Source organism: Cryptosporidium ryanae, assembly GCF_009792415.1.
Source record: "Cryptosporidium ryanae isolate 45019 chromosome Unknown contig_68, whole genome shotgun sequence".
In the NCBI taxonomy this organism is placed as follows: Eukaryota; Apicomplexa; class Conoidasida; order Eucoccidiorida; family Cryptosporidiidae; genus Cryptosporidium; species Cryptosporidium ryanae.
In genome coordinates this window covers 57,606-73,881 of record NW_027125515.1, presented here as the reverse complement: position 1 = coordinate 73,881, position 16,276 = coordinate 57,606, and the positions used below count along the sequence as shown (strand labels likewise).

General features: G+C 28.8%; 7 protein-coding genes across 7 annotated transcripts; 3 read left to right on the top strand and 4 right to left on the bottom strand.

Annotated features, from left to right (window-relative positions):
• Positions 1-296: 296 nt before the first annotated feature.
• Positions 297-8,323, top strand: FG386_003219 (uncharacterized protein; the record flags this gene model as incomplete). Its single annotated transcript, XM_067342447.1, has 2 exons — positions 297-8,250; positions 8,301-8,323. 2 exons carry the CDS (start codon positions 297-299, stop codon positions 8,321-8,323), a joined length of 7,977 nt encoding a protein of 2,658 aa, XP_067198388.1.
• A 68-nt stretch (positions 8,324-8,391) lies between these two features.
• On the bottom strand, positions 8,392-9,453 carry FG386_003218 (ribosomal RNA assembly protein mis3/dribble/Krr1p KH domain; the record flags this gene model as incomplete). The annotated part of the gene is made up of 1 exon (XM_067342446.1): positions 8,392-9,453. The coding sequence occupies one exon, from the start codon at positions 9,451-9,453 to the stop codon at positions 8,392-8,394; it is 1,062 nt and encodes a 353-aa protein (XP_067198387.1).
• A 131-nt stretch (positions 9,454-9,584) lies between these two features.
• FG386_003217 (uncharacterized protein) lies at positions 9,585-10,985 on the bottom strand (the record flags this gene model as incomplete). Its single annotated transcript, XM_067342445.1, has 1 exon — positions 9,585-10,985. The coding sequence occupies one exon, from the start codon at positions 10,983-10,985 to the stop codon at positions 9,585-9,587; it is 1,401 nt and encodes a 466-aa protein (XP_067198386.1).
• Positions 10,986-11,130: 145 nt separating this feature from the next.
• On the top strand, positions 11,131-12,396 carry FG386_003216 (Tim44-like domain-containing protein; the record flags this gene model as incomplete). Its single annotated transcript, XM_067342444.1, has 1 exon — positions 11,131-12,396. One exon carries the CDS (start codon positions 11,131-11,133, stop codon positions 12,394-12,396), a length of 1,266 nt encoding a protein of 421 aa, XP_067198385.1.
• Positions 12,397-12,428: 32 nt separating this feature from the next.
• Positions 12,429-13,484, bottom strand: FG386_003215 (uncharacterized protein; the record flags this gene model as incomplete). The annotated part of the gene is made up of 1 exon (XM_067342443.1): positions 12,429-13,484. One exon carries the CDS (start codon positions 13,482-13,484, stop codon positions 12,429-12,431), a length of 1,056 nt encoding a protein of 351 aa, XP_067198384.1.
• A 117-nt stretch (positions 13,485-13,601) lies between these two features.
• Positions 13,602-14,291, top strand: FG386_003213 (uncharacterized protein; the record flags this gene model as incomplete). The annotated part of the gene is made up of 1 exon (XM_067342441.1): positions 13,602-14,291. The coding sequence occupies one exon, from the start codon at positions 13,602-13,604 to the stop codon at positions 14,289-14,291; it is 690 nt and encodes a 229-aa protein (XP_067198382.1).
• A 43-nt stretch (positions 14,292-14,334) lies between these two features.
• FG386_003212 (uncharacterized protein) lies at positions 14,335-16,182 on the bottom strand (the record flags this gene model as incomplete). The annotated part of the gene is made up of 1 exon (XM_067342440.1): positions 14,335-16,182. The coding sequence occupies one exon, from the start codon at positions 16,180-16,182 to the stop codon at positions 14,335-14,337; it is 1,848 nt and encodes a 615-aa protein (XP_067198381.1).
• Positions 16,183-16,276: the final 94 nt, after the last annotated feature.

The following is a 16,276-nucleotide window of genomic DNA, read 5'->3' as shown; positions in this document are numbered from 1 at the left end:
TAAGAATAACTAAAACTAAACAATAAATAAAAATCGAAATGTTAATTTCATATTCTGATATTAAGTTAAGATGTGTATTTTAGAGATTTAAACAAAATTCTATCAATTTAAACGTAAAATTATACAGTTATCCTAAACTCTAATAATATAAAAAAAAAAAATCATTAGACTTGTTTCTTTTATCTTTCATTTTTTTTATATATCTTTATTTATTATCAAATTTTATATTACCCACTTTTTTCTCTTAAAAAAACCGGCCAAGTGAGGGAGTTGGGGTATAACAAAAAAAGTTTATTATGTTCATATTTAAATCTATAGAATTGGATTATTCTTCAAGTTTGCCTGATAATAATATTAGTAATGGAATTAGAAAGGTTGAATTAACCGGTGAAAAAATTTGTATTGTTGAAGAAACTTCTTTTACTGTTTTTGAATTATCCAAAATAGAGAAGCCCACGCAGACTTTTATATGGAGATCAAAGACTAATGATGAGTACATCTTGAGTGGGATATGGATTAATAAAGATTTTTTTCTCATAGTTACTAACATATCCATATACACTTTTAAATTTGACAAAGAGCTCTCGATAAATGAATTTGTTATTCCTTTTTTCTCAGGAAAAAATATTTTGAATGTTGATATAATTTGTATAAACGATAATTCGTATCATAAAAGTGATGCTAGTTTTTTTCTGTTTGCATTATCATCTTGTTCAGGGTTATTTTTGGTTTCTCTGAGTAAAAATAATCTTAATTTCAACATTAGTAGATTAATAGAAGGTATTAATGTTGGGAAATTACTCTACATAGAACAATATTTGTATTTTACAGATAGTGATTCTTTATACAAATATTCAATAGATGTCGATAATTTGCAATTAATATTGCTAGATTCAATAAATATAGGTGAATTTTTGCGTGGATCAATTGGTGATAATTTCAGATTGTTAACTACCTTAAACTATAATGGAAGTTATACAGGATCTGGTGAAATTGGTGAATTTATTTTAATCCTTTTAAAAGATGAAAAAAAAAATCTTGTAATTGAATTCACTATTTCAAATACAAGTCTTTTGCCCATAAATATTTCTAAAATTTCCCTAAATAATAATTTAATTGACTTATCGATCTTAACCGTGAATAATTTCAAAACCTACTTCATAACATACACAAAAAAATTGACTATTACGAATATTCCAAAATCCGAAACTGAAATTAATTCAATAGCATTCTGTGATTTTTATACCAATTTTAAACCTTTTGTTTCAACAAATATAAAGAGCTCAAATATTGTATATGTCTGTTTTGGAAAAAATGAGAATAAAAATAAATGGTATTTGAACTTAGTTGAATATGATAGTCAATCTATAACAAATAATAGTTACCTGAATCATAAAGTTTTTGATACTGTCATTGAAAACGACAAAAATAAATTAAAAGCACAATTGGACAAACTTCTTGCTTTTCAAAACGAAAGTTTAATACCGTCAAATTATATTCTCAATTTTTTAAACAATTTAATTCTTATTTCTGATGAAAATGACCATTCATATATAGCTGAATATATCACCAATCTATTTTTTTTTGATTATAACGAAGCGAAACTATTTTATTTTGACTTATTACAGATTGTTGAAAAAATAAATCAAAATTTTAACATAATGTCGATATTGAATAATTTAATCCACAAGTTGGTTACGTTCAATTGCATCTATTCTAAGAATGAACAAAAAACTGAATTTGCTATTAATATCTGTAACTCTGAACCTTTGGTATTTTTTAAGGATAAATCTATCTCTAAGTGGAGTAAATTGTGGATGAAATTTATTAAATGCAATATTTGGAAGCTGGGAATTTGTTTTCTATCGTTCGGTTCTATTGAAGAGTTTTTTATACTATTTAACAGACATTCGTTTCAATATGGCGATAGTGACGAAAAAATAAGAAGTGATTTGGTATTGGAATCTCTTAATAATATTCCTATTCTTATTCCAGAAGAATTTGAAAAAAAATTTCCTTCTTGGTTAATTAACCAGGTATTTCCACTTGTTTTAGATAAAGACAGACTTCTAAATTGGCTGGCAGACAGAGCGACTGCACTTGAACATATTACAGATGGAGATATAAATAGATGCATCTTTCTTTTATCATCAGTATTCCAAAGTGATTTGCAATTTCCTATTAATATTCAATCTCTCCCGAGACAAATTGTTACTAATGGGATACTTTGGGCTGGTTCAGGTGATAAACGTCATCAAATAAAAAAGACTTCAAGCAGAATAAATAAAATATATCTTTCTCTTATAGAATGTTTAGATATAAGAGAAAATTATAATTTGGATGTTGGATTCAATTCTTTGTTTCATGGTAAAATATCACCCAAAAAAATTGTATTTACCCTTCTAAGTAGGGTTAAAAAATTAGAATTGCTTCGTAATGAAATTGAGAAAAACATTATTCCTTTTTGTAGACAAAGGGGGATTGAATCAGACTTTATCTTATTGGAGTATATACTCGAGGTTTCATCGCTCATTCAATATAGCAAATGTGAAGGCGAAAAAAACGTGGATAACTACTCTGGGATTAAAGCTCATTTTCAATCTATTATTATCACCCTAATTGACTCTATTTCAAATGATGAGTATAAATCTCGTGCACTTCTTCAATATTTTTCAGTATTCAACAAGTATGGCAGCTCATTAAAGAGCAGTGAAGAAGAAAAGTATTTAATATTATTAAAAAATAATTTTGAATACCTTCTAAATTGTGCAAAAAATCTAAAACTAGATGAAAGAAAAGCCCTCGAATTGAAAAATAGAATTTCATTGATTGATGCACAAAATTTACTTTCGAGATACAATCTGGACCACATGGCATCAGTTGTTTTGTTTGAAAAAAACGCACCAAGGCGATTACTTGTGCATGTAATTTCACAAGTTAATATAGGTATTGAATCATTTAGAGATGCGCTATCTCTTCTATCATATTTGGAGCGTGAAACCAATGCATTTATTATGAGTATAACCGAGTTATTTTGTATAAGACTAAGATTTATAACTTTTAGAAAATCACTTATCCAAGCTATAAATGAATTAAGTGACAAACCCGATGATATTATGTCTCAAACAAAAAATTTGGAACGTGAAATATTGGATTTACTCTCTATTCTTGATTTTGGAAAAAGATACAGTGTGACACAACAATTTACTTGTTTCATCTGGCAATTCCTAGATAGTTTTACTGTTGAAAGTTATTCACTCTTATCTAAGATTAAATGTAAACTTGCAGTTTTCTCCGCTATTATAGTTTTGAGAGAGTTTTTAAAATTTACACAGAAAAACGATATAAAGCTTATTCAAGTAACTTTTTGGGCCTCAAATGAGTCTTTTAATACTCTTCTGAGGTTACAGGCACTTCAGGTTGAGTTCGAGATATTTTTGAGGCCAAGTGATATTATGATAAATAAAATTAACCATGATCAGGAAACATATATTGAAGTTGATTATTCTAAAATTAATTCAGTTTCTATTTCAACATTAGATGATATAAATTCATACTCTAGAAACAACAGTAAGTTTCCTACTGTTCATGTACAGCAGAACTTAAAAGATTGGGAATGGGATAGTGATTATTATCATATTTATAATGAATCCTGCTATTCAAAGATTTGTGAAGTCTTCGATCAATATTCAAAGGCTTTTATTGAAAATAATCAAATTAAAGGAAATAAAAGAGGTAAATTGACAAAATTATTGAGACTAGGAAATTTGATAGGAGTAGATGAGAGCTATGTTAGAAGAAGTTTAATTAGACATTCAATAACAACTGGAAATAAGTTGTCTATATTCAAAAGATTAACTCAGGAACTTGTCAAATCACCTTCTCCGAAAAATGCAATGATAATAATTGATGAAGTGCAAAATATTATTTTATATTTGCATTCTATTCATTTGGGAGAATTTAAATCCAGTTTGGACTTCCCAGAGAACCAAATTTTGGACATTGATCCATTTGAACTTTCGTTCATCATTTCTGAGTTACTACAAGTACTTGCTTGCTGTATTCCATTCTGTCCAACTTCAGTAATTAGTTTCGTTTTATCACTTTCTGGAGACATACTTTGGGTTCACGATTTTCTTATTCAGGCTTCTGATATAATTGACAACGTGGAATGCCCGGAGTCGCCATCTCTTTTAATATTACATGAAACAGAGCACATTTTCACAAAAATATTGGTCAATTTATTTCGTAGAATGAACAGAAAAAGTGTTCAGATTAACTTGAAGGGAGGCTATTATAAAGAAGTTAGTACTCTCTATCCCTCAGACGACGCAATTATAATGGCACTGAAATTTTTAGCTAATAAGATAACTTTACGTAGAGAATTGTACAGACATATTTCATTGAAAAGAGCATATATTTCATCTCTTATATCTGTTAACTTTTTTGTTGACCCTGGTTGGTGGCCAATTAATTATGAATCGGACATAAATCATAATATTTCAAAAGTTGTTGAAACTTTTAAAAGATATATAAACACCTTCTTACAACAACTATACCAGTTTGAATGTTTATCACTCTCAATCAGTTTATACCTTAGGCATCCTGTAATGATAACAGATTTATCTCTAGTGTTAAATATTAATGTCGATTTTTTCAGAAAAGTTCTTAAAGGAAAGGATCCAATAGATGGTCAGTTGTGCATGGCACTATCGTCTTCACTTGAGAAAAAAAATTCTTGGAATGTGTTTGTTCAATCTTTAACTCCGTCAAACATACTTGATAATTATTATAGGGCACAACGAATGGCAAGAATAGGTTGGGATTTGGGTATACTTTACAATCATTACAGTATGAGGAAAGAAATGGAAGATTTATATAAGCAATCCAAGTGGTGTAACTTTTTTAGACAAGTTTGCATCGATTTTGACCAATCTCTATTTTTCCAGAAACAAGATTATAACAATATTCACACTGAATACAAAAAGAATATCCTTCAGAAAATTATTTTTAAAAACGATTTTGACATTATATCATGTCTTAAATATGCAAATGACTACAACATTAACGATGAGTATGTAATCAAATTATGGACGGAAAAAATGATTCTTTATTCTAATGGATATATGTTTGAACAGAAGATGTTAAATATATTGAATATTATTACTCCCGAGTTAGGAAAAGAAATATTCAATAATACATTCAATTATATCCCCTCTTATAACTATGAAAGGCTATTTTTTATACTAAATTGGTATTACGAAAAATCAAAGGAACTATCAGTCAAGTCTTTGTCTGGAGTTAAAGATTTCGATACAATTAATTCTACTTGCAGTAGTAGCACTCTTGTAGGTAAACAAATATTATTACATGAATTATCAACAAAATCTAAACTTGAAATTGTCAAAATTTTGATGACTCATAAGAGGGTATGTGGTCCTGATTTTGACGAGAAAGAATTCATTAATAATGAAATTGAAAGACTTAGAGAGAGAAACCAAGAAAACTGGGATGAAGAAATGATAATGAACTTATTCAGTCAACGGATATATAGAATTCCGTTTCATTATCTTACTAGATTTCCACTTAAGGCACTCAAGTATGAAATAACCGACGAGACTATATACAAAATGAAATTATTATCACAAAATTTGGGTATTAATAAGACTGCAATAGATATTCAGTTCGTGTGGAACATTGTTTCTTGTAGGAAGTACAGGTATTACAAGGACAACAATTGTAAACAAATAGAAGAATATTCCACAGAATTTGAAAACTACTACTCCAATTTAATTGAAAATGATAAAATACTTTTAAGATATATAGAATCTATTGGTTCCTTTGATTTGGAAGCAGGAATTGCTGTTGTATTACTAATTATTGACGAGCTGCCACTTTCTATAACAAAGATCAAATTAATTGAGTGGTACGAATCAAAAGAAGATAAATATTTGTCAATATCGTTAAAAAAAGGGTATCCATTGACAAAAATTGATGGAATCAATTATAGCAGGAATAGCGAGGTTTTCAGTAATGCTTCTGTTTTTTTAAAATCAAGGAAGAGTTTAATTTCAACAATGTTAATACTAGAAAGGCATAAACTAAATGAATTATTTTCTAATTTGTTGGAAACTACAAATGATATTTCTCATTTTATTTTTACTCTCTACTATTATTTAATTCCATTAATTTCAGAAGGTTTTTATTCGAAAAAACATAATATTGTTCAAAAGGCAATATTACAAACTTTTTGTAGTAATTCTGACCAAGTATCACCTAATTTTTCTGATAAGTACTGCATAGGGGTTGAAAATACTATTTCTAACTCGGGATTGTTGAGCAGGTTTAATACATTCATTGATGAAATTTCAAGTGTTTATTCAACTGAAATAAGAAAAGTAAGAATATCAATAGTCAAAAATATGTTAAATAAACCTTTTGAAACTCCATATGATGTTGTAAAAAATAGATTTTCAAATAAAATAAGAGTTATTTTTGACAAAATAGATAATTCTTTATTAATTACTGGATTGGAAAATTGGTTTATCAAAAATGAGTCGTCTTTTCCAAACTTCTACAATAAGTTTCTTATTGATAGAATAGCTTCCATTTGTGAAGGGATAACTTCTAGCGATTCAATATTATTGCTTCTGTCTATTTCCTTTAAGAATACCACCAATTATAGTTTTTCAACAAAATGTAACGCCTTAAAGACACTATTTCAGATTGCTTCAACAAAAAGCATTCAAAAAAAGTATCCTAAATATAATGACCTAAAAGTAATATGGTTACACAATTATTATATGATTTTTTTTAATCAACTTCACATCCCACAAGATTTCAGTAAATTCTATTTGTCAGAAAAAGTAGGTCTTGCAAGATCACTATGGAGGGAATACGAAAATAGAAAGTTATGTGATTCTGTTTATTTAGAAACAAAAAGTAAATTTTATTCTGAAGAATCTAGGTTTTGTTTATCTTTAAAGGAAAATGAATGCAAGAATAAGATGAGGTGTATAAGAAATGAAAACGGAACAGAAAATTTACACTTGGGGCATACTTCCAAAACATTATCGTCTTCAATCACAAGAAAACATAATGAATTAAATATTATTTTATATTTAATTGCTGAAATGTGCATAGATTTTGGTATCAATGACTCTAAACTTTTCTCAAATACCATTTTGAACCTTTACAAACAGTTATATGATGAAAACGATGCAAAATTACTACGGAATATATTATTTGCTTCATACAAATCTGGATTCATCTATTGCCTACCTTTAAAGAAAATACTAATCGATTCTTGGTCATTTTTATTCATTGATCCCATTTCAAGCCTTCAAACATTAATTGATGATTTTTTAAATAATTTTTGGAACGCTAACTTCTATGAGGACAAGTCTTCTGAAATATCACTACCAGACTTGAAGTTGCTTTTAAAAAGTCCAATTAATCACTATTTTATCACATTTTTCTCTTATATTTGTGATGACTGTCCAATAACACCATTTATTAATATATATGAATATATTAATGCTTTAACAAATTTATATAATTCGATTTTCAACTTGATGACTTCCATTAATTCGAAAAATACCTCCGATCAAATTAGAAACAGTTCCTTATCAATCATTGATTTTACAGTTACCTTTTTTACATCGTTTTCAAAAGAATTCTTTACATACGATAAGCCATTATATAGTGAAAATATAAAGCATTCAAATAAATTAAGATGTGAGGATATAATCACAACTCTGGAAATTCTTTTGTATAGGTTGACTTCTTTAATAATTCGTCCCATAGACCTACATATTGACATCCACTCTCCAGAAAAGAACAGAGTTATCAAAAAAATTATTGAAAATCTTGTGAGTCATGAATTATATCCTTATTTTGTATATTCCTCAAGCTCAAGTTTTTTCATTTCATCATTACTTTCAGAATTTCTAAAAATGTCTACTCCGAATAATTTTTTTGAAACCGGAAATAAATTTATTGGTTTCATTGACCAATCAAAGAAGAAGTATATAGAGAACCTATTTTTGGTATCGTGTATCTCTTCTCACTATATTTATGAATATATCGAATGTAAGGGCTTGGAATTAGAAGTCAAAGAATACGTGTTAATAATAGAAAAGTGCATTAAATATTATGGTATTGAATCGGTTATCCCATATATAATAAGATTTCTTTCAGGAGAAACTAACTCAGAAAACGAAATATTGGAAAGACTAAGATTTCTTGAAAGTCAGTCAGATAACCAAATGGGAAAGTTAGAAGCATACAATTATATTAAGGGTGTTATAATAAAACTAAGTAAGAACCTTAAGTCTATTAATTTGGTTAAAGAACTTATAAAACATTTTAAAATCCAGAATCAAAAAACAACTATAAGATAAATTTGGATACTTCTTTATTCTTTGTTAATTTTTTTGTTTTTTTTAAATTTAATGTTTCAAATTTTACCTTATTTTTTTCTTTTTTTGGTTTCTCTTCCTTCGGTGCTTCATAAATACCTTCTCTTTCCTTCAATTTTTCCAACCTCTTTTCCTTCTGTTTATCTATGTTATCTCTGATTTTTTTGTTTTTCTTTTCCAACTCGGAATAGAAGTATTCTCCTGTCTCTAATAATATGTCTTCTTTTCTCGGGGTTGGCTCTGGTGGGAATAATGTCTTCTTCTTCTTGGTTAATTTTTTGGTTTTCCTTTTAATGCATCTAGTCTTAAACTTCGGTAAAAATCTATCCCAATTTTCTTCCCTCAGTTTCTCATCCTTCTCAAGTTCTCTTTTAATCATCATCTCTTTAATATGATAAACTGGATGTATATTGTTCATACAATCCTCGACAATTCGGCGAACATGCTTCAAGCCTTTATAAGACCCTATTACACTAACTGTTTGTCCTTGTACTAGGATATAGCAATTTGTAAGAAGCTCAATAGCTTTTAAGGTAGATCCATTTGGACCGACAAGCCTCTGTCTTCGCTTTATCATCTTTTCTTTGTTTCTGTGACCTATTTTAATAATATCGCACCCAAGATTGTTGTCATCTTCACCTTGTCCCAAAATTCTAACTGCCTGATGAAAAGGTACACTTCTTGAAAGCAATTTAATCATGTCTCTGGCACGGATTACAATAAATGGATCCCATGTCTTTCCTGTTGTTCTTACTGTGATCGATCCCTCGACCAGATCCAAGTCACATTTAATAAAGTGTTCTTTGAGTACATTCTTAATATCTGGCCAAATATCACGCAAGTACTTTTCCCTGTACTTGGGAAATAACACTGCAAAACTGCTTTCTTCTAACAGTCCATGTGGATTGTCTTCCGGTGTCAATTTAGGGACATTCCAATGATCTATATCGTCAGTATCCCATGGTTTATCCTTTCTGTACTTTCTTTTATTTGATGTTATTGTATGTTTAAAACCAGATTTTTCATCACCCATCCTGAACTATATATCTGTTATACAAAGTTAAAATTCAATGATGAATTTGTCACCTTTGATATTACATAGAATTTTAATCTCAAATAATGTTAAATAAGGACCAATATGGCGCAACACAAGGCGCCAATACTCTATAAATGTCTGTTTAAATACCAAATTAAATAGAAAGCAAGTTTTGAATAGAGCTTTTTTATACTCGATTGCTTATCCCACTTGTTTATTGTTTGTTCTTCTGTGTTTTTTCTATTATTTGTGAGGTTTTCTTGCATAATTACTAGTTTTTTTGCTACTGTAGGATCAAATGATGCAATAGAAACTTCCAGATTTCTCTTTGAAGAGAGCCCATCCCAGTTAAAACTTCCAAGGGAAGACCATATTCCATCAATTGAAATATACTTAGCATGGCAATGAGTATTTTTTGTAAAAAAAAAACGTGTGTTGTTCCTAAAAATTCGATTTGCTAAATATTTTGTTGCACTTGTATCCCCTAAGATGTCAGACCTACCTGAAAAAAGTAATGAAATCTTAACATTGTTATTAATTGCTGTTTGGATAGCATGTTGAAGAAACCTTGGAGGGAAGAAATACGATGTCGTTAAATTTATCGATATTGAAGATGATTTTGTCGCAATACCTAATACATTCTGAATTCCTTTTTGATTATTTTTCGTGTTACTTGACAATACTTGCAAAATTGTTCCGTTTTTCTCCTCAGTTGGCCTTTTAAACCTCTTAGGAGAAATTTCACATTTTGATTCCCTTAATGAATCCAGAAAAACTTCCCCAAGGTCATATGTTGCTGGACCGATTACTTCTGCATGTACATCATAAAAACATGTTTTTTTTAAATTAAAGGGAACTAATAACCTAAATAAATCACAAAACATACTTAGGTTTTTCGTCCTTGAGATCCCTCCAACTTTAAGCAATTCATATATATTTGCTTCTTCAAAACCAGTTAAATTATCAACTCTGTCCGTAATATTAATCGAACCACAATATGACTTGTTGTCGGTGATTAAAATTTTTCTATGGTTTCTAAATAGAACGTTATTGACATTCATATAGGAAATAGGATTGAACCAAATTAGTTTGACAGAGTTTTCTCTCAGAATATTCTCCCATTTTTTTGGAAATTTACGACTACCAAAACTATCTAATAACAATATTACTTCACAACCGCGATTAGAAGCCCTACATAACGCATTAATGAACTTTTCGCCTATTTTGCAGTTATCAAAAATATAAGTTTCAAACCAAACTCTTTCTTTCGCTAATTCTATACTTTTTAGCATCTCAGAATATGCCTCAACACTTTTGTCGAATATTTTGATTAAATTACCGTCTGTAATGTTTCCAAACTTTGAAAACTTACATAATAGTTTAAACCATTTTTCTTCTTCATTCTTATTTCTAGCGTATTTGAATACAACTTCCCTTTCGCAAAGCTTTCTTCTAACTTGATTCCTTAACCAGGCATTAAAAATATGACTATTTTGTGAAATGATATTGTATTTATTGTTATTATTCATGCGACAAGGCTTTTAACAAAATCGCAACTTTGCGGTCATTTACGAGTTGCATATTCAAATAACAACTATTTTAATGAAAATATTGATTTAAACAACAAAAACATATTATGCAATGTCCATTCCTAACATAATTCTTGTATAATAAATGCTAATTAATACTGTAAATATAATCTTTGGGAATAAATTACAAATATTATTGAACAATCACTTTCATGTTAATAAAATATCTAACTTAAGCAACAAAATTTACTTATTTTTGCCCAATAAATTTGGCCTTTCAGTCAGAAATATTTCTACAAGGAAATATTCATATATTAAAGATATAATTTCTCAAATAAAAAGTGACATTAATGAGGACAAAATACTTATAAATGATTTAAATTCGTTTATTAATAATGGATTAAATATTCATAATAAGTTTTTTAATAATAAAAGGATTGTAAGAATATTTACTATTACAAATTCTCAAAAGAGTAACTTTAAACTACTTGGAAATTTTTATTCTCATCACTTGGGGCATTTAAAAAGGTATTCATATGTTTACTCCTACTTTATAAACTATCTGAAATTAATTAAAAACTTTTTTGAGGATAAAACTGAGCAAAATGAGATAACGGAAAAACTTATAAACTGGAAAAATAACAAGTCTAAAAGCGAAATATTCCATATTAAATATAAGATTAATAATCATGAGTACCCGAACAATCACAAATATGAATTCAATGAAGTTGGAGGAAAAATAAATGAGAAATTCAATATAGATAAATCTTCAATTATTGTCCAAGAGGATTCGGTTTGGGATAGATTTGGTGCAAAACTTAAGGATATGCCAATATTAAAAGACTTTTTTGAAAATCCTATTATTGGTAGAATATTCAGGGAGAGTGAAATATCTAGCGCAATAAAACAAATGAAGATATTGGACCCAAAATTCAAGTTATTTCACCTAATATCTATGGTTGAAAATGTTGTTATCCCACATTATTTGAATATATATTTGTCTGGGAATGAACATGAGTTAAAATTACATACTGCTGATGTAGCATTTAAAACACTCTTGTCAAATGTAAATGAATTAAAATCACTTGGACTGAATCTGGATCCAACTATTTTATTTATTGGAGAATTAGAATTAAAGGGAGTAAAAATATCTAAATTTGAATTCACAAATGGATTGTCAAATTTTAATAATGAAAAAGTTCAACCGATCTTTATTTTTACTTTTACAGTTCAGCAAATCAACTGCCTCAGAAATTTAGATGGAGAGATTGTTTCCGGTTCGAAAGATGATATCAGAGAAGTTTTATATTCAATTGCAGTTACACATCATCCAAATAACGAGACACCAGGATTAAAATATCCATTTCTTGTAACTGAACTAGCAATTTTGGGAATGTCACCTATTCTTTAGACTAAAAATTATAGTTGAAAAATTAATTTTACTTACAACACTAAAAAGTCTGAGTCAGTTTCAAATTCAATATTTGAATCCATAATTTTGTATTCAATTGTTTCGAATAAATCTGAATTAATTCTTCTCAAATTTAAACACATTTCTTCAAAATCAGAAAAGCTACTGCAAACAAAAACAAGAGATAGAGATGGACTTAGATCTTCCCAATTTATTTTAATTGGTTTGTTTTGGATAAACTCCTCTCTGTCAAAATTTTCTTTTGAAAAAGATGGGAGTATTTTTGTGTGTGGATCCAGGCAATAGAGATAATTTATACTTGCTCCAACTACCAACAAGGCTCTATTGAAGTTGTTATGCCCCCCTGAAATACAGGCAAATTGAGGTACTAGTTTCATTATTAACAATATTGAATTTTTATAAGCATCCACATTAAAATTTGTTGCTCCCAACTTTGTACACAACCAAATAAACGTGCAGCATTTAGTTCTTATTTTCGAAAAATGTTTTTCAGTTATATTTTTATACAATGTGCCATCTTTGAAAACAATACTGGAAATCTGTTGATCATACAGAATCTCTATATTCTCATTTATTAATATGTCTGCGATTACTGATGATGTTGTGGGACCAATCCATGAAAAGGGGGAAATCCCAAGATTATAATAAGCTCTAAAAACCATATTGTGAATTGAAAAAACAGAATCATTATTGTCCTGAAAATTGTCAATTAGTTCTTTTATTGAAATATCATCACGTTTTATCCTTTTCAAATGAACACGAATTCCCTGTAAAATCGACATTTGAGTAACTCTAATCATGCATCCCCAACCAATATCGGTTGTAGGATCGGACTTTATGTTTTTATATAACGAATCACGATCAAGTTCCCTGAATTTAGATAAAATATCCTGGAAATTATATCTATATGTAAACAATATTATTTTCCTAAATTCTCTCAAAAATTCTTCGTTAACATCAGACTTGTAGTTTTTAAGAAACATTATAATATCTTCGTCGACAAAATTGCCCATATATTTGTCAAATAAAAAATTTATTGAACTATATATTATTTTTTTAATTAACATATCTCATTTTTCGTTCAGTAAACTTTTTGTTGTCCCTTTTTATAAGAATTTCTTTATTAGTTTTCAAATTCCTTGCTGTATTATAACCGCCCCAGAATTAATCATTTATTTTTTGAAATGGAAATAATTTCTACTCAAAGAAAATCTCAATTTGAATGCAATATAATTGGAAAAATTTGTTCCTCTCAATTAGACGATCTTTTGGACGTTTTAAAGTCACTATGTGTTGAGCTTAAACAAATAAAATGTTGTGAAAGTGTATGGTGCCCAACAGCAATCAAATCACTAAAAACGGATCGAATTTTGGATTTTACAAAACTTCAGCATCATTCAAACCCTGAAGCACATATTTTTCAATATTTTTACCCGAATGAGCTTATTAATAAAATAAACATAGTCTGTAACGTTCCAATATTTGACTTAGATTCAAGCCAAATGAGACAGACTAATGAGTCAAATAAAAGAATTTCAAGCATTTCTGTTTTTAGAACGATAGAATGCATGGCAACTAAGTCGATATTGGATGTTTTTCAGTATCTCAAAATTATATCTGGAGATTCAAATCCACCGACATTATACAATACAACGTATATTAGCAGTCACGTTGGAATATTTAAATCATCAACTGATGGAGAATTAGCGATTCAAGTTAAAACCGAATATAAGGACCCAAATTTCAACACTAGAAATAACGATTATATTTCAGTAGTTATAAAATCCAAATTTGCAGATGAAAACAACATTTCCAAAAATAAACAAACTATCGCAAATATCTGTAAAAAGTTAGAAAAAATTGTTTCGTTCTGAAATGTGAAGAAAAAACTTAAATTTAAAAATCTATTCATTTATTTCAAATTTTATTGTATTTTTCAATGTATATTCTCAGTGTTTTTATTATTGAGATCATACTTCTTCTATTCGAAGGAGTTTTATCCCAACAAGAAACCATCATATCTACTATTTCTGAAGGAACATCGTTGAGAATATTATTTAATGAAGGTCTCACACCTCTAATTATTTCACTTGCGAGAAATTCAGGGCTCACCTCAACACCCATCTCAATAAATGGGGTCTTATTTGATAATACTTCATACATTGTCATACCGAAACTATATATGTCAATGTATTCATTATAAACTTGGTTAATTATTACTTCAGGTGCCATCCATTGATATGTGCCAACTAAGCTCTCACACCTATCTATATGGCTTCCCGTTGAACTCAGCAGTTTACATAATCCAAAATCGCCTATCTTTGCTATTGGAATATCAGAATCTTTCTCTACTGGAGAGCTAAGAAAAATATTTAATGATTTAATATCTCTATGTATTATAGCAGGATTCGAAGTATGCAAAAAATATATGCCTTTTGCAATATCCAATAGTATTTTTAGTCTTTGAAAAATTGAAAGTTTAATCTTAGGTCCAGAGAATATATAATTACTTCCATCTGAACATTTTGTAGAAGATCCATGCAACAGGTTGAAAAGGGTTCCCCCAGAACAGAATTCACAAATTAGAAAAGGGGGATTTTCGAGAGCGTTTCCTCCCATATACTGAACAATATTTGGATGCCTTACTTGCTTCAATAGATTCAATTCACATTTAAATTCATAGTAACGTTGGGAATCTTTTTCATTTTTTTCTAAAGGTTTAATTATATCTCTAAAGTTTAAAGCGTTATGACTATCTTTACTTACTTGGTTTAAATTATTGTGATTTCCAAATATCTTCACTGCAACATCAGTTCCCCTCCAAGTCGCCAAATAAACAAGGCTTGTAGATCCGAATCCCAAAATTGATTTGATATCAATATCACCTATCGAAACAACTGATTCATTATTGATCATGTCAAATTTTCTAAATTGCATACCAAGTATTTTGTTAGCAGTATTTGTTGCATTAAAGATCCCACCCCACCCTGTTGAGCTCGATTTAACATTAACTGCCATTATGCGTTTTAACAATTGATTATTCAAATAATCTGCCATGTTTTCTTGATTGTACAAAGGCTTTAGCGAAGACTTGTCTTTATTCGAAACTAGCAAATTTTTTCCATAATTATTCATTGACTTAAATGGAAATGTGCTCATTCTTGAATTAGATGTGATTTCAGAATTATTGCAATGAATATTTGGGATACCAATAGCCTGCTTAACTATAGGAATATAAAATGAGTTGTCTTTGTTTGAATTTTCAATTATTTTTCTATTTTGATTATTATCACTCTTACGGGAATTGAAATTCATAGGAAAAGCGTTATTGTTAACAACGCTATTATTCTGGGAGGAAATGGATCTATGAATGTATCTAATATCTGAATTGGTATTAATTCGATTATTTGATGAAGTACAAAATGAAGATGAATGACGCAATACCGGCTTCTTAATAGAATTTAACATTTCATTTTCACTCCTAATCGTCACATTTCCTCCGAAAAACATTTTATTTGGAATATTTAAACTTCTTCCAGGAAATTGTTGACTATTATTAATTGTATGTGTTTTTTTCTGATATTCAACATCAACAAAATGGGAAATATTCAAACCTGTCCCATATTCTTTATTATTGGCACCTATAAAACCATTCTTAGACCTAGGATTGAAAATATTCCCACCATTGTGCAATTTGTAATCAGATGATAAAGTAGGAATTGACCATGATTTCGAACTTTTTAATATTCCACCTTGAACACTCATTTCCTCAACCCAAAATTGATGAATACTTAACTAAAAAAAATGTAAATAAATGCATTATTTAAAACAATATCGAGGTTTTTGCTAATAATTATTA